This window comes from Desmodus rotundus, chromosome 10 (assembly GCF_022682495.2).
Source record: "Desmodus rotundus isolate HL8 chromosome 10, HLdesRot8A.1, whole genome shotgun sequence".
Lineage (NCBI taxonomy): Eukaryota > Metazoa > Chordata > Mammalia > Chiroptera > Phyllostomidae > Desmodus > Desmodus rotundus.
In genome coordinates this window covers 44525766-44550541 of record NC_071396.1, presented here as the reverse complement: position 1 = coordinate 44550541, position 24776 = coordinate 44525766, and the positions used below count along the sequence as shown (strand labels likewise).

Sequence of the window (24776 nt, the reverse complement as noted above, 5' to 3'; positions counted from 1 at the left end):
TCCTTGTCCTCATCTGTTACCCCCAACCCTGGCACGCTGTGAGGGTCTTGATCCTGAGTGGGGGTGAACCCCCAGCCCCAGCTGCCAAGCCGTCCCTTCAAGCCCTCTTCCTCCAAGCCGCCCAGGTGACCACTCCCCAAATTCTGGCGGGCTCCGGGCGGGTTTGGGAAGCAGCCTGTGGGTCTGCAGAAATGAGGGAGCTTGCTCTCCGCGACCCCACTACAACCTCCCTCCAGTTCTCATACCCCTACTCCCCCCATGGTGAGGACTATTCACTGATCAGACTAGGCCCTGAGCTCATTCGTCTTCCAAGGCCAAGTTCAGGGACAGACTTAGTACATCCTTGCCTGTCTCTGGGGCCCGGAAACTGAGGGTGTTGGTCCCATAGGTCCCGCAGCAGGTCCGCAACGTAACCAGGACTGACCCGGACTTCCTGATCTCGGTAAGGGGGTCTCCTCACCACTCCTCCCTGCCCACCCCTCAGCCAGAATACAGGGTTTCTGAAGCAGGGTCCTTTGGCTTCTCAGCTTCGCCCAGAGCTCGTGTCCCCATCCCCCTTCGGGAGTCAGCCTTCACCCCCACGCCCCCCACCCCCCCAGATCTCTCAGGAAGCTGTGAGGGCCACTCCTGCCCTCCCCTCCCCACACAGCCGGGGCCCCACCGCAGGCCCCTCACCCTCCAGTCCTGCGGCCTGCTGCGAGCTCCGCGCTCCAGGCTGTGAGCCTGGTTACTCCACTAAGGGGTCTCTGCCCCACCCCCACTCCCCCGTGGGCAGATTCAGCCTGATAGTCTATGTGAAATGCCTGAACCTCAAACTGGACCTGCCCAGAACACACGGTCTATGAATGTTCATGTTTACTATTTTACATTCAAATAGCAGCATCAGAGGAGGCAATAAGGTTCTTTTTGAGCCAAAGAAGGGGGAGAGTCACCCTTTTGGAATCCTGCCTGAAACTTGGCCTGCTATTTAATACTCACAGCAAATCCTAACAGGTTGCTGGGCTTTCCCCTTTTTACTGAGGTGTGCAGGTTAATTGACTTGTCCAGTGTCACGTGGATAATACCTGGCGGACAGGGTTCCATCTGAGGTTTTAACTGATCCATCATTGCTAAGTGCTTGGTGGTATTAGGCCTGAAAACAGAAAGCTGGGGGGCCAGGTCTTCATCCCTCCCACCCACCACCCAGTGCCCTGAGTCCAGCCCCAGGGACACTTCCCCTGAGTGGGGGTGCGCAAGCCTCTCTAATCCCCTTCTCTCCCTAAGCTCCTTCTGTCTGCCGGTGCCCAGGGCCCGTCTGCCAGTGTCCGTGCAGGCCACTCTGGGCCTGATGTGCTCATCAGGCAGGCAAGGTCAGGGCTGGAGCTAGGTTTGGGGGGAGGGGCAGGGGCCGTCACTCAAATGACAGCTATAGTATCAGCCACCTCTTGCTGCTGGGTGATAGGGCGTTGCTCCAGAGTCAGGACCCCTTAGCCCTACCCCTGGGAGGCCTCCACCCAGCTGGGGGTTGAAGGGCAGCTCTCGGGAGCCCCGGTTGTCTGTGGCTACAGGGCCACATGTGCCAGGAGTCATCAACAGCCTGTGAAGTACAGCGCCTCAAGCGCAGGATGTCCGTCTGAAAGCGAGGTTCAGCAGGCACTGACTCAAACTGGCCTGTGCGGCTCCATGGTAGAGCGTTTCTCAGAGGGCTCAGGGGCCTCCTCGAATGGGGAAGCTGCCCACTGGGGGCTGTGCAGGGGCCTTGGAGCGGTCAACTCCTGGCAAGTGGCAGCTGCCTCCATGGGGGCCAGACTTCTCAACGCAAATAGGATTTCCTCAAAGATGCCACGCTTGGCCTAAGACACTGAAGTTGGTGTGTGGCATTTGTTGGAGAGAATACCCCAAACATCGGGGCATTGCTAGATCATGTGTCCACTTTGCTGGGGACCTCACCTGGGCCCCAGCTGTTCTCTGGGGGCAGAGGGGCTCCTGAGCTAAAACTGAGAACACGCTCTGCCATGCAGCTGCCACAGCCCTTTGGCTCAGCCAGAAACAGAAGACCCTTAAGGTGATATTACCTTTCAGTAGAGTTACGTGCTTCTTGCCACCACATCTGGCCCTAGAGAGACAAGGACTGCCTTCAAGGGGCCACAGGGAGGGAATGACAGATGAGAAGGGTGGGAGGGGGCTGCCTGGAGGAGGAACTGACTGCCTGGGAGAGGTGGCCATGTGCTCTGAACCCTCAAGAGCAAGGGCTGCGCCTGTCCTGCTCCCCACTGCGGAGGCCAGCCCCCCGTCCACCTGTGTGTTGACTAGTCAACAAGGAAACAGATAGCATAGGGCCAGCATGAGTCAGGTGCAGTGCCTGGTCTCAGTGCCGTCAGCACTCAGAGGACCATGGCAGGATGGGCTGACTCTCTGCCTGCCTACATGGCACACTGTGCAAAGTAGATGAAGTTCTAAGAGGGCACCCCTTCCTCCAGCTGATGCAGCCCCATGCCCTTGTACAGGGCCCAGTCTGCTCAGCCTATACCTGGCCAGCAGGGACAACTGAGTGGACTTTTGCAGCATAGAGGGATGTTTGTGAAAGGCAGGAAGGCCAAACTCCAGATAGAGGAAGTCAGGCCAGCAAAGGTGTGCAGGAAGAACCATGGTGGGGGGTGGGTCTTCAGGGTCTTGTGACTGGGGAGCCTAAGTTGTGGGTGGAGGATGGAGTCTGGATAGGAGGGGGACCCTGGCTTTCATTTAGGGGCAGAGAAGCCCTCGATGTACCTGCGGTGCCCGGGTGAGCCAACAGGAGCAGAATGAAGCCTGGGGGAGCAGCAGGAGGCTGTTGTGATGTGCATGAGACTAGATGTGGCCCACCGGTGGCCCATTTGAGGCTGAGCCCCAGGAAGAGGGAGGTGGGAAGCCCTGGTGTGACCCTGAGGGCGGCCCTGGTGACAGTCTGGTGTGGCAGCCCTCCGGCTGTAGGTGTCCAGGGCAGGTGCAGACTTGCACAGCCTGGGTCAGCTTGGCCCTATCGGATCTTTCCCCCACCCTGGACCCCACAAGGGTGGAGTACTGGTGTGAGGTCTGGGACCATGTCAGGGGTCCCAGGAAAGCAGCTAGGACCTTGACAGATGGTGGAGCTCCACGGAGAACACTTGAGGACATGCCTCGCCAAAGAAAGCCTGAATTTGCACAGGGCACACCACTCTGTGGGAGAATCCTGACCTCAGCACCTTCTCACCCTCCCCGGCCTGTGGTAGGATACAGGGAGGTCCCAGTGAGAGCACACGGACACCAGGGGGCAGCAGAGCCAGGCCATTGTGCTCTCAGGCTGGTTTTCTGTTCCTTGTGATTGTAGGGGCTCGAGGTTGACCTTCGCACAGCTACAGGGCTGGTTGGCACCCCAGGCTGTCCCTTACACACAGTAAGCAGGATAAGTGAGCATGAAGCTCTCTGGCTTATTTATAAAAAGAGGCAAAAGTTAAGGTGTTTGTGTAGTAGAAGCTGCACTGTGTGAGCTTCTGTGGGAGGCACTCAGATGTTCACTGAATAAAGCACTGTGGGTATGGGAAAGTTTCCTTTATGGCCAAAGTGTTGCAGACAGACTGACTTGGCTGCTTGTTCCCCAAGCACCTGCCATGCGTCAAGCACTGTGCTCTACGGTCCCCCAAGCTCTCCTCAGTTTCCCCCCAACACTGTCACACTGTGGGCCCACTTGAATACATGAGGCACTAAACACGGGGAGGTTCAATGTGAAACAGCTCCTTGGAGCGGTGAGCCAGACGCCATTCTCAGACTTCAGTCCAGGAGGGGCCACCAGGCAGGATCAGGTAGCGTCCGAGCCTGTCCAGCAGGCTGTCAGTGGGCACAGACAGGGAGGGTTTAAGAGAGGATGGGTGTGATGTGCCAAGAGCAGGGGCTGGCACACAGGAGAGGACTCACTGAGTGTCAGCTAAAGTTATAACGTGTGCTGGGCCTTCTTGAAAGAGGGTGTAGGGTTCTGACCTGGAGAAAGAGAGTAAGGAAAGAAAAGGCATTCCAGGTGGATGGACCCATGTGAGGAAATGTCAGCAGTAGGACCGATGGAGATCTAGGGACATACTCTGCTTGGCCATTGAGGTCACCAGGGCTGGGCTCTGCAGGCCCTGGAATGCCGGGCTGGGCAGCACGGGCTTGGTTCTGTGCAGTGGTTGTGTCAATAACCACAGCCCAAACTGGGCATGCAGATGGCCAAGGTAACACTGTCCCTGCGCCACGCAAGCCACATGTATCCCCTGGTGGCACACCTTCCACTGAACTACAGTGTTTGTCCCCCCCCTCCCCACTAGCCCTTTGACCTTCTCGAGGGCAGGGCCCAGATGTCTGCTCTCTGTCTCTCAACCTGGGCACACAGAGTGAGTCAGTGTTACTACACCCGTGAGCGATATGAACAGTTCCCTGAGAAAAGTTTATTTTGTTTTATTTGTTTATTTTTTTGGTAGATGTGAAAATTTCCTCTTTTTATTGTTGTTCTATTACAGTTGTCCCAATTTTTCCCCATCGCCCTCCCCTTCCCCACCCACCCCCATTCCCATAGTCAATCTCTACCCTGTCGTCTATGACCATGGGTCATTTATACTTGTTTTTTAACTAGGCCCTTCCCCTTCTTTCCTCCCTTATTCCCCTTCCCCCTCCCCTCTGGTCACTGTCAGTTTGTTCCTTGTTTCCATGCCTTGGGTTCTATTTTGCTTTCTTGTTTTGTTGATTAGATTCCACTTATAGGTGAGATCATCTGGTATCTGCCCCTCATTGCCTGGCTTATTTCACTTAGCATAATTCTCTCCAGTTCCATCCACGCTGTTCCGAAGGGTAGGAGCTCTTTCTTTCTCTCTGCTGCGTAGAATTCCATTGTGTAAATGTACCATGGTTTTTTGATCCACTCATTTGCTGATGGGCACTTAGGCTGTTTCCAGCACTTGGCTATTGTAAATTGTGCTGCTATGAACATTGGGGTGCATGGGTTCTTTTGAACTGGTGTTTCAGGATTCTTAGGGTATAATCCCAGCAGTGGGATCACTGGATCAAAAGGCAGTTCCATTTTTAGTTTTTTGAGGAAATTCCATACTGTTTTCCACAGTGGCTGCACCAGTCTGCATTCCCACCAACAGTGCACTAGGGTTCCCTTTTCTCCACATCCTCTCCAACACTTGTTTGTTGATTTGTTTATGATGGCCACTCTGACTGGTGTGAGGTGGTACCTCATTGTGGTTTTAATTTGCATCTCTCTGATGGTGAGTGATGCTGAGCATCCTTTCATATGCCTATGGTCCTTCTGTATGTCTTCCTTGGAGAAGTGACTGTTCAGGTCCTTTGCCCATGTTTTAATTGGATTGTTTATTTTCCTGGTATGGAGTCGTATGAGGTCTTTATATATTTTGGAGATCAAATTCTTGTCTGAGGTACCATTGGCAAATATGTTTTCCCACACAGTTGGTTCCCTTTTCATTTTGCTGACGTTTTCTTTAGCTGTGCAAAAGCTTTTTAATTTGATGTAGTTCTATTTGTTTATTCTTTCATTTATGTCCTTTGTCCTAGAAAATGTGTTGGTGAGAACATTGCTGTGGGGGGTATCTGAAATTTTCCTGCCTGTGTTCTCCTCTAGGACTTTTAAGAAGAGTTTATTTTGATACCTATATGTTTTATAAACCGTTTTCTCACCACAAGTCGATCAACAAACAAGAGATCTTGAGTGTGCTCCACTAAGTGCCAGGCTCCATGCCCAGATGGGCGCCAATGCCAATGTGCTAGAAGCAGTAAGGGAAAGCAGGTGTGAACTCCTTGCAGGCAGGGCCCAGGTCAGCCTTCAGTGAACAGCCCTTAGTGCTGAGAACCCAGAACAGAAGGAGGGCCCCCAGAAGTGTTTGATGAAGGAATGAATGAATGGATGGAACCTGCAGCTGCAGGGTGACTGGTTTTGTGTTCTCTGAGGACGAGATTCTGTTGTTTCCTCAGAGCTCCAAATTTCTAGTCTTCCAATGTGCTGGGAGCCCTGGCCAAGCAGAGCTGAAAGGAAGCCGCAGTGAAAGTCCACAGCTCACTGGATGGCCTGATGTGATGGCCCCACTCCCTGCCTTGTCCTGGCTAGAGTCCCCACTAACCACACACTAGGCCGCAGGAGGGGAGCGCTGTGGGCAAGATGCCACTTTGGGCCCTAGGAGTTGTCCTTCAGCCTGCCCAGGGGTGGTCCTCCATTGTCTCTTAGCCACTCTCAGAGCCCATGGGCGGTGTGGTCATTCTCAGACCTAGTTCCTTTTTGTGGCTTCTGATTCACGGGAGGCTTGGGGTCTGTGACATGCAGAGGTGGGAAGATGGGAAGTGGGCTGGGATAGATTCAGAGCCGACCTGAGCTGAGCTAGTGATGCTGAGGCCCAACCTGTAATCTCAGAGCCTGAAGGATTTCAAATCCCAAGAAGTCCCACCTGCTCTTCCTGGAGACACCTTTTTTTTTGCAACTGTTCCTCCAGGCATTTTGCTGGGAGGTGTCTGTGGAGAGCTGGGGGTGGCTAGCTTCCGATTCTCCATCTGCCCATTCAGGTGTCCTTCATTCTGAGATAGCTCTCTCCTGGGGCTTTGGGGCAGGAGGCCAGGCCGGTAGGGTGTCAGTGAGGGAACAATGGCCATCTCAGTTTCAGACCCTGGGATAAGCAACTCTGGGCTGGCACCTGTTGGGCAGAAACAGACCTAGTGATGGATGGCTGTTGGAGGAGTGAGAGAGAGGACAGGTTGCATGGGCAGCTCTGGAATAGATCCCGCCAGGGGCCCTGCCTCATTCCCAGGCCCTGCAGCTCAGGGCTGGGCCCCAGGGACTGAGCAGCATTCGGCCCTCCTACTAAGTCTTGTTTTTGCCTCCAGGATTGTCGGGGCCAAGACCCCCCTGTGGGGCTCCTCCTGACTACCAGCCGCTGTCCTGGCTGTGGTGGTAAACCATCTGGGTACTGTCCTCAGATCCTGCCAAATAGGCAGAAGGGCCACTGGGAGGGACTGTGAGGTCAACCAGAGATAGGACAGCACAGCCAGCTAGAGGCCACACAGCAAGGACAGTCAGAGATGGGGATGAGAAGGTCGTCAGATCTGAGACAGAGCGGCAAGATCGGCTGTGGGCCAGCCAGTGAGGCTGAACAGGGAGGTTGGCCAGAGGTGGATGGCTAGGCCCCAGTGGTCAACGAGAGGAAGGCAGTTATCAGTATGGAGAAAGGATGGTCAGTTGGGACCCATCCAGGCCTGCAGTGACCCCTTGACTTTGGGAGGGGCAGTGCTTCTGGCCCTCTAGAGCCACCTGGACCCCAGGATCCTGCTTAGTGGCTGGAGAACTTTAGTATTAACGGTGACAGTACCTTCCAGCAGATGGGTTGGATGTGGTCCTTGGGGGGACACCTTCAACTCACCCATACTTAGCCCCCCCCCCTGCCTGCAGGCACTGCCCACAAGCCTGGCTCTGTCTGGGGTGGTGGGGGGAAAAGGGAGGGTGGGTGGGCCTATCCCTGGCTGGTAGCTGGTGGAAGAATTGGGTACATGTGTCTCTGATATCATTGCCACGGTCAGACAGCAGGCAAGACTGTGACCCGTGAAGGCCCCTTCCTCCCCTTCCTCCCCGGGCAGTTCCGTGAACTCTCTGCGCACACTCCGTGGCCCTGAGGAGAGAGGCAACAGGACCATCTCAGAGGTGGGCCCTTGCTTTGAGCAGAGTGGTGGAGGAGGCCTCTTCCCCATGGGTTGCCGGAGATCTGTGGAGTGTCCACCGACCCCGCTGTGGGTTCAGCATCCCTTCTAAAGTGGTTTGACCCTAGACTGCCTCTCAGGCTAAACCATCTTGCTGTGTCATTGCCTCCTGTTGATGGGAGTCTGAGTAGCACCCACGACCCATAGGGTGCACAATTTGTGCTCTGGGTGGGGACAGCTCCTGGGGGCCCTGAGGCATCAGCAAAGCAGCCTTTCTGGCTCTGAAAGTCTGAACAAGATTGAAATCTGACCTTGTTGTGGTGCCTCTGTTGAGGATGGAGTCCAAGCCCTGGAGTGTTCCAGAAGCTAGTGATGGTACACACCAGGCTCTGGGTTACCACAAAGCCCACCACCAGCGCGGGGACACTGGTGGCTGTGGCATTGTGGGGACAGGCAGAGGACCTGTGTGGCCCCCGCTCCTGAAAGTCCACTCTCTGCACTACAAGGCCTCTTCACCATTGCGTTTTCCATCTCACTTCTTTTTCTCTTTTAAATAATATTTCATTTTTGTTTTATTTTAATTATTGATTGCTTGATTTTCGAGAGAGCAGAAAGGAGAAACATGGATTTGTTGTTCCACTTATTTATGCACTTGTTGGTTGATTCTTCTGTGTGTCCTGACCAGGATCGAACCCACAACCTTGGCGTATCGGGACCACACTCTAATCAACTGAGCCACCCAGGCAGGGCCCCATTTCTTTTTCCATGTTTACCATCAAGACCATGAGAATGACTGACGTTTCCTCATACAACAAAAAGGTTGCTACCTCAGACACATCCAGGATTCCTTTGGAGAAGGACAGAACCAACAGAGCAGCAGAACGGGCCCCCCATTTCTTGCCCACCCCTGACCGGATGCAGCACTTCTCTGAGGGCCACAGAGCCTCCAGCCGCCTCTGGAAAGGTGGTGGGTTCAGCGAGAGTCCAGGTGGTGGGTGCTTTCGGCAGGTCAGTGTGAACGACGTCTACCAGCCTTCCAGAGCCAGCCAGGGCCTCATTTTGCTTTGGTCTGAAAGAGATTTTTGTTTTCCGGTGAGAACAGCCCCAGCCTGGCCAGGCCTGAGCCAGGGCAGGAATACAAACCCTCCCCTGTGACAGCCCAGAGTGGAGAGGTGCAGCCTGCCAGCAGCAGGCCCTCCAGCAGCAGGCCCTCCCCTGCCTCTCCTGGCCTCTGAGTGGTCATTTGCATATTTCCCATTCACCCTGGCCTTGAAAAGGAGGCCTGAGTTCTTGGTGCTCCCTGCCCAGCTGAGAGCTGAGCTGCTTGAGCCTGGCATTAACCCTGTAGACGCTGTGGGGTCATACTGGCCAACCACCGGTCCTGGCCAGAGGGCAGTGAGAGACAGCGGCAGCTGCCGTATGGCCCTGGCCTCCAGAGGGATGATTCAGGAGGTGGCAGAGTCCCACTAACCAGCACAGCCTTCCACTGAACTGAGAGGAATTCAGGCTTGTTTCTTCTTGTGGCATTCAGAAGAGGAACTTTGTCAAAGCATGGGGAAGCCAGAAAGTTAAGCTGTATCAAATTTGCCAGAAAATGTTCCTCTACCTGAAAGCAAAACTGTCTTTGCTCATTGTCTGTCCTATGAAAAACAAGTGACACCTGGAATGGCGGGTGAAGGACCCATGCTGGCGCGTGGCTGCCCCAGCCATCCCTTTGGCTGGGATCTAGGGGCAGAGTTCGCCTGGGGCACTTTTACATCCTGAAACCCCAGGGTACAAGGTGAGGTGAGCGTTAGCTTGTGGCTGCGACTTCAAAGGCATGAGGCAAGTAGAACCAACCACAACCTTTTTCCTTCTGTAGCTAAATGGCAGCCTCCTGGCCTCAGCTTCCTATTCCTATTCCCAGTGTGGCCAGGCCCCTGCCTCTTCCCAGGAGCCCTGCATCTTACAGGCTCTTCCTATGACTTAACAACCCGCTTCAGCTACTCTGTCCCTGTCTCAGATCCCTCCTTCCCACCGTGCTCCTAATCCCCTCCTGCTCTCAGTCCCTGACTGCGGGTGGGCCTCAGGCCCTGTCCTTTAAGCCTTCTTCCCAGAGCAGGGCATCCCCAGATGCTCCTGAGTGAAAAAGCAAGCAAGCGAATCCCTGTCCTGCTCCGCACCGCTCTAGGGCCCCAACCAGACCTGCACAGGACCCTCCCTACTTTAAGGAGCTTCCCACTAGCTGGAGGAGGTCACATCCTGTGCCCTGAGGCCTGGCCACCTGCAGTCATTCTGAGAGCATGGCCTTGCCAGAAGCAGCCCATGTTCCCTTTCCTGAACTTGAACCTGTAGGATTTGCAGTGTGTCCTCACTCTGGGTTGGTGGTGGAAGCGAGCCACTGCTCCTGAGGCCAGCACCCTGGCAACCCCAACTGGACTGGCTGGCGGGCAGGCGGGTCATGTTGCAGCGCCAGGGCTTGGCACAGTGGGGCCTGGCCAGGGGGTTTCCCTCTGCTCATGGGTGCCATGGGCCTCGCCAGTGTCCCGGCGCTGTGCCTGCTATCCCAGGGCTTGGTGTGGAAGGAGAGATCACAAGGCCGGGGCTCCTCTGCACCTTCAGTCCTGGGCATTGTACCCCAGAAACATTTCCAAGGGGAACACTGCCACGTTGTGGCCTCTGCTGCTCCTCTTTGCTCTGAGACTTGTTGGGCCTGATTTGTAGCAAGAACAACGTTTATCTCAGAGCTGGTGAAAGACACTGTGTTTCTCTTTGCTCCTCTGTCCTCAAGGCTATTTATACATTTCAGTTTCTGAAAGTGTTGTGTGAGCCTGGCTTCCCGGTACAGTCGTCATGGGGGCCCCCGGTCCCTGACCAGGTCTTAGGGTGAGTGAGATTCTGGAGAGGTGCCGGCATGAGGCTGGGGAGTGGGGGGGGAGGACAGGGGGCAGTGGAGGTTGCTTCCCACACCTGGTGAATTGTTAGGAGACATGTTCCCAGCAGGTTCGAGCTAGTTGGGACAAGTGGCCCTGGGTGGTGGTCAGGCACAGTTCGGCCTTTCCACATTCAAGGGGCTTCATTGAACCTGCAGTTATAACCAGGCTCCTCAGGGAGGCTTGGTGAGGAGCCACTATGTAATCCAGCAGGGCTGGCTCAGAGTCCCATCTGTCCCGGGGGGATGTGCAGCCAGGCTCAGGGAGGCTCTCGGCCCTGGCTCTGCCCTGTCACTTGTGGTTCTGTGACTCTAATGAAAACCCACGGGGAAGAGAGAGGGAAAGCCCCGTCACAGCCGAGGTGAGCGTGAGTCATCCCTCTGTGGACAGGGTGAGTGCCAGGCCACAGGTGGGCTGCAGCTTTTGCGTCTCTGCAGGTCAGCACCACACAGGTGTGACAGTGAGAGCTGTGCTCTTTTTACCCAGCCACGGGGCCCCACGCCTCCTGGGGCACGGCTGCTGTGGCTCTGTGGCCCCAGCACCCCACGCAGGTTTCCCTCAGCCAGGGCCTCGGTTGTGGCTGCTGGAGTGTTCTGCCCCAGGAGCAGCCCTGAGGAGCATTAAGGGACGCTTTTGTCTTACTGCAAGATACCTCTGAAGTTGTCTAGAGAAGAATAGGGACCTGCCGAGAAGGCGGGGAAAGGGCTTTGTGGGCCACAGATGGGTCCTCAGGCATTTGTGGGCTTTGAAGCTTCCTCCAAGTGGGCTGGGGGAGGCTGGAGTCTGGGGGTCCAGACAGGCTCATGCCAAGTCCTCTGAGGGCTGCCAGTGCAGGAAGCTGTCCTCAGATGGTGGAGCTAGCCCCAGGGAAAGTGTTGCAGGGCCCTTGGGCTCTAGAGTTGCCAGTCAGGGTGTGCAAACAGCTCTCAGGAGGGGGCCCAGGGCCAGGCCATGCCTGGGATGGCCTTGCTGTAGAGGAGGTGTATTGGATTTGGGTGGACAGCAGCAGCCCAATCCTGGAAGGCTCGAAAATGCCCACTGCAGGTAGGGCCTGGGACGAGGGGTGAGCTGGGCTCTTTCATTCTGTAGCAATAGCCACCTGGTGCCTACTATGTGCTCAGCCACATGCTGGCCGTAGAAAGAGGTGTGAAAATAGGCTGTACCTGATCCCCAGCCCTGTCCCTCACCCTGTGGAAACAGGCCTTGCAGGCGTGAGGTCCTGGGAGTGCCTGGGACCTCAGCGTCCTGGGCCTGTCTGCCAGACGTGCTGAGGGGGTTCAGAGCTCGGGTTTGGTTCCAACAGGCCCAGGTGTGGATTCCAGCTCTAGGGTGGCCATGTACCGGGCTACCTGGGAAGACGTGAGGGAGGAAGGGCCGCTGTGCTGTGGAGGAGATGAGCCGGCATCTCCCACCTGCAGTGCCTGAACCTTGGTCCGAGGTTGCCCTCCCCGCCCCCACCCCCCCCCCACCCCGCCCGCCCTGCTACCCAGAGCCTCTCTGAGCAGATGTTTTATCTGCGACTGTGACCAGTTTCCTTCTCCTGAGGAGACAGGCTGTGACCTTGTGGGGGTGGGGAGAGGAGCAGCCCCTGGGAGGGGCTGGAGGGAGGCAAAGTCTCCTGGTGGGCGTGGTGCAGGCCTGCTTCAACCCCAGAGATCCAGCATCCCTGCTGGCTCCCACTCCTCCCTAACCCCTCAGGCCCCTGCTGGCTGCAGGTCCCCAGCCCACAGCCTAGGCCCTGGCCCCTAGTCAGTGTTGCAGATGGATGTGTAAGGAGACTAAGCCCTTAAGCAACTCACCTGGCAAACTCCTCTCCAGCAGTGAAGGGGGTGCGGTGGTGTGCACAGGGGTGTGAACTGAGGCTCCTGAAATCTGGCAGAGTGGGGGTTAAGGCTTGGCTACTTGGCTCTGAGCTGCTCTGAGCCAGCCCCGCCCAGTGTGCAGATGGAGGGGGGGGCCGAAGGGCCCTTGAGGGGCCAACAGCTTCTCTTAGAGCTGTTGTGTGCCCAGGTCCCTGCCAGACGCTCCCACAGCTGCCAGGGAGCCTCTGCCACCGCTGCAAACACCTGCAAAACCACTGCTTCTCAGAGCAGGCAGCGTTGCCACCTGCTGTCCCCAGGAGGGCGGACTTGGGGCAGGGCCTGCGCCACTCCTGTGCTTTGATCAAGATGTGGTAAGCTCTGTCCCTGAGCCCCACACCCCCTCTATAAATGGAGGCTGGCACTAGTGGGACCAGCCCAGCTGCCTCCTCAGTGCCAGGAGCCCGCTGGAAAGGTAGGGTGTGACAGCAAGGGCTTCTGCAAGTTGTCGTTGTGCCCCACTGGCTGGCAAAGAGATGGAGGAGCTGCTTCAGCGCACTGCTATCTACTGAGTGTTGCCCTTTCTATGTGCCTGACACCACACTTTGTCCGTGGACTTGTTCGAGATGAGGCCCAGAGGGGTGAAGTGACTTGTCCAAGGTCATTCAGCTATCAAGAGTCTGAGCCAGGATTTGGACCCAGGTCAGTCCAGCACCAGAACTCCCCCTCAGGCCCTTTCCCTAGCTCGTTTGCTGGGGCCTCTGGGCTCCGGCAGAGATGGTGATTATTTCTCCCCAGCTACTCACTAGGCGTTGAGCAGGTTCTTTGATCATCTGGTGGCTTACCTCGTGCTTCCCCACCTTCCCGAAGGCCTCCCACGTCTGCAGAGACCCAGAATCCTGTTGCAGGCACCCCCACCCCGCTCCAGGCTGACTGACACAGAGGGAAGCCAGGGTGATTCTAAGCCGGGGGTGGGGGAAGAGTCTGAAGATCGTGGAGGGCTTCGAGCCAGGATGAGGAGTTTTCACTTTTGTCCTAAGGTAGCAGGGAGCCACATTGGATTTTTGACAGGAGCGTGATATGGTCACATCTGGGTCTCAGGAAAGTGACTTTGGTACCAGTGTAAGGACCGATCAGAGCCAGAATATGGGTGAGGAGGCTGCTCTGGGCATCGGGGCTGCACTGAGGGTGGCCGAACCAGGCCTGGGGCTGTGGGGATGGCACGGAGCCAACGGGGTGAGAGCCAGTGGGGTAGTGCTGCCTGGCTGTCGAGCTAGACTGTGCAGGTCTGTATTGGGCTCAAGAGGCTAGACCGGCGGTGGGCTCCTGAAGCCCAGCTGCGGGCCCAGGGCCATCTCCACAGGGACTGCGCTCTGGGTGGGACTTGGCTTCTGTCACTCTGCCATCCTGGAGCCCCTATGCTTCCCACCAGGGTCTCCTTCTTCCCATCTCCGCCCTCCCTGGATTTTGAGAGCTAGGACTCTCAAACCCACCCTGCATCACCCTGAGTCAGCAGAGGACAAGTAAGGGGGTCCCAGTGCCTCCAGCCTGTGCTGCTGCTCGGGATTCTGGATCGGCCTGTGCCAGAGAAGAGGAGGCCAGTTCCTAGCTAGGGCTGGGTCCTCTGCCGAGCGGGTGTTTGTCAACACTCACAGCCACTCACTTGGCAACAGGACAACAGCAGCACCACTGAGTCCCTTGGGTGTCCCCCTTGCCCCTGCGCCCTAGGCTGCTGCAACCAGGAGAGCCTCCCGGGCATGGAAGGTGGCTATGGCTGGAACCCCAGGGACCACTGAGCCCCACCACCCTGGTCGACAGAGAGGGCGTGGAGGTCAGAGGAAGCCAAGGCCCTATGAAATGATGAGATGAGACTGGACTCCCAGGCCTAGGCTTTGCCCCGCCCCTTGCCACAGGCTTGGTGGTTCAGGCTGGCTCTGAGGCCCGTGTCCTCAGAGGACCTCAATTTTTAGCTCTGCCCTAGAATGGCTCCCAGGTCTGAAGGGAATCTCAGGGTGAAGGCAAGCAGCCTTGACTCTGATAAGCCAGTGAGCCTGGAAGAAGGACACCCTGGAGTCACTGCCCAGCCAAGAGGGAGGCTGCAGGCCCAGTCCTATGGCAGAATGGCTGCTGCCACTTCCAAGATGTCCGTCGTGGTGGGCACTGAGTGGGAGCCTGGGTCGGGGGGAGTGGGTGGCCAGGCCCCTTCCCACTACCTCCTGTTGCTCCTGGACTTCCTGGGGCAGGAAGACCCGGCCACAGGGAGATAGAGAGCTCTTGATGTGAGTGCAGGAGGGAGCCCACCCCTAGAGTGTACATGGCAAAGAGCAGGGGCTGGTCTGCCCGGCTTGGTCCCACTTATAGGCTCTGGTGGCCCAGCGTGGCCCCATGGCCCCTGTGACCTGGGCCGGGCCCTGCGGAGCAGTTCTGGGGCTGGTTTGTTTTTGGTTCAGCACCACTGCAAAGGAGAGCTGGGGTCATGGCTATGGGTAGCATGATGTTGGCTGGGCTGGGGCCACAGCACCTTGTGAGGCCATGGCTCGGGAGCCCGCAATCTGCGGCTTGAGTCCTGGCTCCCTCACTTGCTGACCGTGTACCCGTGAATGGCAGGTAATTTCTTTAGGGAGTCTCTGTTCCCCACCTTATAAGTCCGGGGAGCTGCTGTGAGGACCTGACAGTGCAGTGTGTAGGTGAGGGCTTCCCAGGCCCCAGGAATTCAGGAAGTTTAGGCAAGTTCTGTTCTTCCCTTTCCTGGGGACTGTGGCACTTTGGTGACTTCCGAAAGCTCGGCACATCTGGGAGACCATCCTCAGACTTGTGGTGCTGACCCCTGTATAAGGTTTCATGGGCTCAGGACTTTTTCCTCAATAGAATATTCAGTTTGCTAAGTGCTCAATGACCTCTCTCGACCTGGCCTTTGTATACTTGCTTCCCTCTGCTCAGGACACCCTTTCCCCTCCATCCTTCAGTCTCTGCCAGAGCCTGTGCTAAGCCTCCATACCTGGGTTGGGCACCTTCTCTGGCTCCCCAGGCCTGACCACAACCCAAACCACGCTGCACAGCGCTGCCCGCTTCCTTGTGTGTCTTCCCCATGGGACTGGGGGCAGGCCCCCTTCTGGCTTATCCCAGTGCCTAACCCTGAGCTGGATGAGAGCGGGGACCTGTAGGCGAATGCATGGGTGGGTAGGCAGATGATTGGATGGATGGTTGGGAGGGTGGGCAGAATGACGATGGGTGAGTGAATGGCTCTGGCCATTAGGGGCTGTGCTCAGTGAAAACCCAGCACTACAGGAGGTCCCGCAAATACCTGTGCTCTGCTGCAGCTTAGGGCTTGTGAGCAACTGCCGCGGATCAGGGACTAGTGGTGTAGCTCCAGGATTCTCTCCAGAACTTTGGGAGTGTATAGCTGAGCTTCCAGGGCTTGGCAGAGACTTCTTGGGGCTTGGCTTCCCAGCCTGTTGAGTCCGTCCTGCCCATTAGAGGAAACATCAGTCAGCTCAGAGAGCCCAGCCCAAGTGCTTGTGGCATATGTGGATCATCCACTACATAGTAAGTCGTTTATCTGATGGGCCCAAGGAAGCACGCTGGCCAGCTGGGCAGGACCCTCCCCAGAGTGGTTTTCCTTGGTGGATTCACTACGGTCCCTAGCTGGGCCTCTGTTTTGCCAATGAAGAACCTTGATTTGAAACTACGCCAGGAGCGGTTCCTCCCTATGGGACGACCTCAAACTGATCCAGCTCATGGAGGCTGCTGGTAGAACAGCTTCTGGCTTGGCACTCAGAGAGAATGCTCTCGCTGGCCTGGGACTCACTTCCTCTGCTCCCCGGGGAGTAGCCAGAGCCTCTGGGGAGCTGGTGAGTGTCTGCTGGACTCAGACAGCCTGTCATGCTGTGTGCGGGGCGTGAACTCCTGTGGGGCCACAGTGCCTGGGCCCAGCAGCCTTGTCACTCTGACAAGCACCCCCTTAGCCACCCCTTTGGTCCTGACATGCCTCTAACTGTGCCAGATAATAGTACAAGAAACTTCACATGCCTGAGTGATCCTCTCCCCATTTTAAAGAAGGGGAAGTGGAGGTCCAGAGAAGTGGAATATGCTCAGTCTTACGTAGCTTGTAAGTGAAGGAGAAGGGACTTGGACTGAGGAGCATTACTTGCTTCCTCTACAGTGACTCTGCACATCACTGACTTCACCTCTGGTGTGGTGACGTTACAATTTAGCACAAATAACCATTTATCAGCATTTCAGCAGATCGCTGCTCTCTCAGGGGTCAAGCAATTGCTGTTTGGCTCCTATCCCACAGCTGCAGAGTGGCTGCTGTTGGGTTTCTTACTGTTTCCCAAGAAGGGAAGCCACAGCCACACTCCCAAAGGTCTCAGGCCAGTGAGGTGGGTGCCTGTGGGTGGAGCATGGTGGCCTGGAGCCCCTATCCTCCCAGGGCTGGCAGATCCGAAGGAGTCGGGCAGCACTTCTGGCCTCAGGTCCTCCTGGGCAGTGACACCAAGGATAAAAGCCCTGGCCACCTTCCTCAGTCCTGGGCAAGGCGCAGACCCCAGAGGCCAGCAGGCCACAGGTCCGCCCTGCTAGCACTGCCCCACTTCTCAGCTAGCAGGAGGCTGGCAGGGCTCCCGGGGCCTGCTCTCTCTGAACCAAAGTCAGTCGCTAGTGCTTCTCATAGAAGTGTTCCCTCTGCCTGCCCCAGGGCATCCTCCACATCCCCTGCAAGGCCCCCCAGTGTCCTCTGGGACTGCAGTGGGCGAGCGTGGCCTCCTGACCACCATATGCACCATCCTGAGAGATGCTGGTTACCCTAGGAGTGCGCAGGCACTTGGCTGAGCCCTTTCTCTCTGAACCTTGGGTCCTTTCCCTTCCATCAGTTTGACACCTGCTTCTCTCTGCCGTTAGCTGGACATTAGCTGATGGGACCCTAGGGAGGGCGGCACAGACGAGGGCAGCTGGCCTCCTGGTGCCTGGTCTACCACAGTGCACAGCCAACGCCTGGGGCCAGCGGGGCAGTGACTGGGCCCCAGCCCCGCTGCTCACAGAACTGCTCTTCACAGAAAGTTGGCGCCAGCATCACCTCTGGCCCTGGTACACCTTTGGCTCTGACTTTCCTTCAAGGGGAGCCCATGGTGGGTCAGGATGTGGGCCGAGGGAGACCCTGTGTGTTGCCCACGAGACCCCTGGCAGGTAGGTCCTTGCCCTCACGCTAGGAGGGCTGCAGGCTGCTCTGTGGGCTCTGACCTCTTGCTTTCTCTGTCTTCCTCGGGGTCTGGGCCTGGGGGCAGGAGCTTTGACATGGACTGGGAGGAGTCTGCCCCCCTTTACCCCCACTCATTCTGGGCACTGTACCAGGCAGGCCCGCAGCCATCTGTCCTCTCTGCACCCCAGGAGCAAAGATCAGCACAGTGCTGTGACCACACAACAGAGGCAGAGCACCTGGGCCCTGGGCTCAGGAGGCATTGACTCTAGAGCTGCCAGAGCCCCTGGAAGATACGGAAGCAGCTGTCTGCCATAGTCCAGGGCCTCAGCATGTGGTTCTCAGGAAAACTGGCTGGATGGCTGGCTGTCAGGTGTGACTGCTAAGGGTCCTGGCCTGTCACGTTCCAGGTGGCCAGCTTCTGGGATGCACTGTGTTGTAACAGGAGACTGTACACCCCTCTAGTCCAGGGCCTGCCCTGCAGTGTAGCTGGCCAAGGTCATTGTGTCATGTGATCGTGATCCAAGACAGGTGGGAGGACACACCCAGGACCCCTCCCTCACCTGCCACCAGGTATCCTCCGTCACCTGCCTCTTGTTTCCTGCAGAGTTCATTCTCTCGCTTCTGGAGAAGATGCAGACACAGGAGATTCTGAGGATGCTGCGGCTGCCCGAGCTGGGCGACTTGGGACAGTTCTTCCGCAGTCTTTCGGCCACCACCCTCATGAGTATGGGTGCGCTGGCCGCCATCCTCGCCTACTGGTTCACTCACCGGCCAAAGGCCTTGCAGCCGCCATGCAACCTCCTGATGCAGTCAGAGGAAGTGGAGGTGAGCAGGGTTCCAGTGGTCGAGCTATGGGAAGTAGTGTGCAGACGACAGTCTTTGTGAATGTGGAAGCCAGAATCCTGGCGTCTTTGACATGAGGTGGCCCAGAGAGTCGTGGTTTGCCCTGGAAGCCAGCCAGCAAGCCCCATTGGCCTTGGGTAGCGCCTCCTACCAGAGGCTCCTTTGCCTGTCTCAGCAGCTGAGCCCTGGGCAGAGCCTGACCTTGGCCTTGACCTAGGCTTCTAGTTTGCCTGCTTCTTGGGTGGAGGCATTAGCTCATTGGTGCCTCAGCAGGAGGCCTGAGCAGGTTCTCTAGGGGCTGCCAGGTAATTCCCTTCTAGACTTGCTCTGGGCTCAGCCCAGGTCTGCTACTGGGACCCAGAGCTGAGCCCACCCCAGCACCTACACCCCACACCCCCAGGGCACACAGGGAGAAGGTACAGTGGCCCAGCCTGAGCAAGGGTGTACTGAGCTAAGTCTAGAAGAACTAGTGATGCTTTTCTATTAAGCTTATGGGATTTGTTTTGCCATTTAAAAACTGCCTTTTCCTGAGCTTAAATTCTATTCATAGTGAAGAGACAAGATATTCACCCAGTTCAGTAGGATCAAAGGGACGCGAACTGAGAAGCTTCCCCTGTCTTACCGTGGCCTCCCAGTTCTGCTCCTCTGAGAACCGTGTCGACCATTGTCCGCGAGCACGTGTATAGATATCCGCCCCCCTTTTTAACGATGCCATGCTGCGTACACTGTGCAGCACCTCGCTTTCTGCTCTCGATGGTGCATCTTGCTGAGCATAGACACGGCAGAGTTTGGCCTGGCGGGAGAGGGTGCAGGTGGAGATAGGGCCGGTCCTTCCAGGCATTTTTCCAGCGGAAGGAATAATGTGTACCAGTACAGGTGTGTGGCCTTGGGAAGTGGTGGTCTGTGCGCAGAGGCTGGGTGGTGGAGAGGGGCTGCAGCTGGGCCAGCAGAGTGGCGACGAGAATGGCTTCGGTGGCCTGGGTTGAAGGCCGGCTGTGCCTCTCACAGGCCACATGGTCCTTGGCAGTTTCTTAACTCTTGGAGTTTCAGTTTGCTCAGCAGTCAAGTGAGGGGTGGTAGGGTCTGCTGAGGTGGTACCGAGAAAGCACGAAAACTAGGCATTTCGGGTAAGCTTGTCATGACCACTCGCCTGGAGAGGTCAGCGAGGCCAGAGTCACGGGCCTGGGCAGGGGCGGGCAGTGTGAATGTATGTGGGGTCCTCAGTAGTAGGGGCCGAGCCGGATTGGCTGTAGAAGGTGGCTGTGGCGGGCAGGGGTGAGGGGGGATCTGGGGTGCCTGGGCTGGAGGTGACAGGTCTGGACAAGGTCTGAGTCGGAGGGGCTGCGGGTCAGTGTATGGGGGCCACAGATCACCTCGTGGGCCTGGCTGGGAGGACAGGGCATGGACACAGCTAAGGCCTCCCTTCCTGGGAAGACTGAGCCCTGCCTCTCACCCGGGAGAGGAAGCCAGAGCGGCTGCAGTGGAGTAGGCAGAGGAGAGGGTAGGGAGTGAGCGGAGGGGGCCCAAGCCATTTGGGGCCTGGTGGCATCTACTGTGTGCAACAGAATGAGAAACGTGATTCGGATCATGTCACATGCCCCAGCTTAGAATCCTCCCCTGGGTCCCATTGCTCTCAGCCTAGAGGCCATGCTCCTGGCCTGTACCTGCGGTCTCTCTGGTCGCCTCCGTTCACCACCTGGGGCTGCACATGTGGCCCACAGTTTCCCGAATGCACCGGTGCCTCCTTCCCATGCACTTGCACTTGCACTTGCTCTTGGTCTGGTGAGATCTCCGTTTCCTGCTCTTCCTGCTGCCTCCTATGCATCCTTCAAAAGCCAGTTCAGCAGCCACTCCCTGACATGCACGTCACTTGAGTTCCTTTGCCCCTGGCATGCAGTCTCGTGCTCTGTCATTTCTGTCACCGAGTGCTATCCAGGTCTGACGGTGTATGCCCCCAGCTTCCCTCACTGGCGGTACCTGGGCCTTGTGCTCAGGAGGCACTCCCTGACCAAATGGAACTTTCCATGAACAGTTGCGAGCTGCCTGTGGTTTTGAGTTTGGCTGTCTGTCTGATAGCTCTCATGGACATTTTCCTCAGCCCTGATGTTTTGAGAGATGATGGCCACAGGCCAGCCCAGTATGCCCGAATCGTGCTCAGAGAAGAGGTGGTGCTGTGGTGCCCGAGCATTCTGGGTTTGGGGCAGCCACAGGAAGGGTGGTATGATGGCAGGGGAGGAGGCACAAGAGGCCCAGCTCCACTCCCTACTTCACAGCATAGGGGGTGTTTGCTGCCGTCCCATGCTGGGTCCACACCATTGAGGGCCCAGGAACTCGCTGCCCTGCTCCCCCCATGGCCTTCTAGGCCTCTCTGTTCCTGGGAAAGTACCTCCATCTAGTCCTCAGACTAATTCTCACTATCATGTGAATGATGGATGGCACCCAAATGATTCTTAACCTAGGGTCATAAGAGCAGCAGGTGATGGCATAAGGGGGACACATTGGCAGGTTGATCATGAAGCCAGGGGCAGCTTAACTCCAGCCCACTCTCTCCACTCCATTGTACGAGTGGGCTGTGGGTGGTATGAACAGCCAGTGAAATTCTGGACATTTGTGTATGCTGACGTGGTGTGTGGGTGCTATGGGGGTGGGGTGGGGAGGCCAGTGCACTGGGCCTGTGTGCACGAGCCAGCTGTGTGTGTAGATGTGGTAGATGCACACAGGTCAGGTGTGTACAAGCCACATGTATGTGAACCTGAGTACAGGTTGTGTGTGTACAGGCCGTGTGTGTGGGTGCACAGAGAGTGTCCCAGCCCCACCGGGATGTGTATCCAAGCTGTGCACAGCCTGGTATGTGCTGGTGCCCCCTCCAGATGCCCCTGCCCGCCTCAGCCAGCTTCCTGGCCTGTGCTTGGCTCGTAGGACAGTGATGGGGCCCGGCGGTCTGTGATTGGGGATGGCCCTCAGCTGCTCACCCATTACTATGATGATGCCAGGACCATGTACCAGGTGTTCCGTCGTGGGCTCCGCATCTCAGGTGAGAGGGACCGTGGGGGTATGGAGGGGCTGTGGCAGGGGTTGAGCATGTTTGAGGGTAGGAGTGAGCCAGCATGGTACCAGGAGCGTGGCAGGTGAATGGTGCCAGGTTCAGAGGAGAGAAGATACTCTTGGCCCTCCTCCCACCCCATCAGAGAAGTAGCTGCATTATGTGGCCAAAGGGCTGGCCTCAGCTTTGTTCCAGCCCTGGGACGAACTGACCTTAACTGTCTCTTAGACCATACACTATGTCTCCCACTGGCAGGCCCCTGGTGGGACTTGACCCACCAGGCCACTGGCTGGCATGGTTCTGAACCCTGAGCCCCTGAGATGTCTGGGTGACCCGGGGTATGAGGAAAGGCAGGTGGGTGCAGAAGGGCAGCCTGCTACCTCTGCCCAGTGGCCCTGGTCTCTGTGCTCTTGGGGCTGTATCACAAGGTCGTGTGGGGACCAGCCCCCATTCCTGGACCTCCCTGACCCCTGGGCTAATGCTGTGCCTGTGTGCTTTAGGCCTTCTGCGGCTTCCGCAGGTCAGACAGGCAGCTGGGGGTGCGGCAGTGCACAATATGTGGTGTCCATCCAGGTGTCTGCTGGCACCTCCACCCACCCTCCTCCCTTGCACAAAACCTGCTTATCTCTCTACAGGGAATGGACCGTGTCTTGGCTTCAGGAAGCTCAAGCAGCCTTATCAGTGGCTGTCCTACCAGGAGGTAAGTGATAGAGGACAGGCTCCACTCTGTCTGCCCTTGCAGGCCTGGCACTTGGGGGGGCTTGTGGGCACCCTGCTGGGTCTCAGGGTGTCACACTGGCCTTGTCTGGCCTATCTGCCACACTGCTGGCAGCAGCCTCACCGGGCTGCCAGATACCTGGGTGGGGAGTTGGGGAGGTCTCCTGTGGGAGTCCCCCCAGGGCCCCCTCCCCTGCAAAAGACTCCTTGCTTCCCCATCACTTCCCCACGTACACGTGCAGGTGGCCGACAGGGCTGAATTTCTAGGGTCCGGACTTCTCCAGCACAACTGTAGAGCAAGTACAGACCAGTTTATTGGTGTTTTTGCACAAAATCGACCAGAGGTGAGCATCTGCTTTGATTGGTTTTAGAAGAATCAGTGGAGTAGCGGGTTGGGTACCACAGAGCAGCCCTGCTCCCACTGGGCCCAGAACGAGCGGAAAAATGGAGACCCTTGGTCTGTGCCACATCCTCCTGCCCCCTTGCCCCTCATCAGGAGTGCACATCCCAGCCCAGCTCCCTCCACACCCCACCCAGCCCAGTACACAGCTGCTCCCTGAGCCTGAGCTGGGAGAGGGAAGGACCTGGGGAAGAAGCCATGCTGGCCCTGGAAGTTAGCATGGGGCTTTTTGGAGTCCCAGAATTCCCTGGGGCCAGCATGGTCTATGGGGCCAGGCATGAGCAGCCACATGCAGAGTCCTGTTGTCACAGGACCTCAAGTGAGGACTCCAGTGGCTTGGACCTCAGGGCAGTGCAGCCCTCCCATCTGCTCTGTGTTCCCCCACCCCTACCCCCTGTGTCTCCACAGTGGATCATTGCGGAGCTTGCCTGCTACACGTATTCTATGGTGGTGGTGCCACTGTATGACACCCTGGGCCCTGGGGCTATCCGCTACATCATCAACACAGGTGAGCCCACCCAGCCCCTCCCTACTGCCAGCAGCCAGCCCCTGCCGAGGCCTCCCAGGCTGTGCCAGTCATCCAACACTGCGCGCAGCACTGTGCTTCCACTCTCAGGGAACACTAGGGTCTTCTGCTACGGCCCCTGTGTTGGTTTCCAGAGTCCAGCTGTCTCCACTTAGACTTCACCACAGGGCTCCTTCCACAGGGCCCGGCCTCCAAGAAGGAGCCTCTGCACCAGCCCCCACTCGGGCTGCCCACCCTTCATGGGTCACTGCAGCTTGGGGCAGATGCTGGCAGTAGTGGCTGTCTCAGCCGACCAGGGACAATAGGGGTTGAGCCTGCAGCACTGGATGCTTGCAAACCTCTCCAGGAGATGCCTGGCCTTCTGCCCTGGGCTCCCTCCAGCCTCCACGTACTCTGCTCTGCGTACAGCACAAAACCCAGACTGCCTGTCTTACCCATCACTTCCACACTGGCTGTGGCACACACAGACCAGCGTGTGCTGCCCACAGTCACTGCCTGACCCTCTCTGACGGTCCCTGCAGCTGACATCAGCACCGTGATCGTGGACAAACCTCAGAAGGCCCAGCTTCTGCTGGAGCATGTGGAAAGGAAGGAGACTCCAGGACTCAAGCTGATCATCCTCATGGAGCCATTTGAGGAAGCTCTGAAAGACAGAGGGCAGGAGTGCGGGGTGGTCCTTAAGTCCATGCAGGCTGTGGAGGTGAGGGGCTGCTTCCGCCTGGGCTGTTTGCTGGGCCACAGCTGGCTGGCCACCATGCTGGAGCTGCCGGTTATCCGGCCCTTCTCGTGCCCTCCGGCAGGTGTCGTGGGCTGTCAGACCATGTGAGGGTTGAGGCAGAACAGGTTTCACAGGACTGGTGGTGGGTGACAGGCTCAGCTGGCTGACACAATTAATGACACAGGCACCGACAGGTGCGTGGTGGCACCAGCCGGCCCCAGAGCTGCTCTCACAGCCTCTGCATTCCCAGCGGCAGCAGCCTGTCTGGGCCTGAGGAGGTAGACATGAGGGGTCCAGGGGTCACAGAGACGTTCTTGCAAATGTGTCCCAGACCCCCGGCAGCCAGCAGAGCTGATTGTTCTGTGCGTGGCTTACCCAAAGATGTCAGATTGGTGGCAGGTGGTGACCTGCTGGAGTAACACAGGACATCCTGGCCTCCAGGGTCTCAGGCCCTGCTCAGCAGCTGACCCCAATTCTGCCTCATGGGATCCAGGCTCCTGGGCCCTCCAATCCCCCTCCTGCCTCCCGGTCTGCTCCCAACTATACCTACAACGCTGTACACTTTCACCCCACCACAGCTTTTGGGACCACACCTGTGCAGGTACCCCCATCTGTCCTTCCAGCCCTGACTAGCCTGGAAGCCTAGGCCGCCCAGCCACACTGCCCCGAGCAGGCGTGCAGGTGCACAGTGGGCGCCTCAGGCTGTCTCCCCCTGTGCGTGCACACAGTCTCTCCTCTGTGTTCCTCGCCTCTCCCTGGCCTCAGGCCCCTCCTGCAACTCCGGCCGTGGCCTTGGCCTGGCTATGTGTCTGAGGAGAGGCTGCTGAGGTGGCATCTCCATGTGCGCCATGTCTAGGCAGCGAATCCTGAACTCTGGGCTTGGTGCAGGAGCAAGGCCTACTGTGCAGAGCTTATTTTGACTTTTTTTTGATTGATGAGAACTTTTGAGCACTTAA

General features: G+C 57.4%; 1 protein-coding gene across 7 annotated transcripts in view; it reads left to right on the top strand.

Annotated features, from left to right (window-relative positions):
• Positions 1–24776, top strand: part of ACSL6 (acyl-CoA synthetase long chain family member 6) — a 60782-nt gene that overhangs the window by 164 nt on the left and 35842 nt on the right. For 3 of the 7 annotated variants that reach the window (XM_024557100.4, XM_024557099.4, XM_045192641.3), the window contains exons 2-7: positions 18178–18398; positions 21336–21450; positions 22095–22159; positions 22419–22520; positions 22985–23084; positions 23624–23802. In XM_024557100.4, coding sequence (XP_024412868.2) covers positions 18178–18398; positions 21336–21450; positions 22095–22159; positions 22419–22520; positions 22985–23084; positions 23624–23802 — 782 coding nt within the window. Of the gene's footprint in view, positions 1–388; positions 443–12614; positions 12751–12774; positions 13079–18177; positions 18399–21335; positions 21451–22094; positions 22160–22418; positions 22521–22984; positions 23085–23623; positions 23803–24776 lie in introns of those variants that run through there. The other 4 variants (XM_045192642.3, XM_053912444.2, XM_024557098.4 and 1 more) reach the window with 4 other exon arrangements.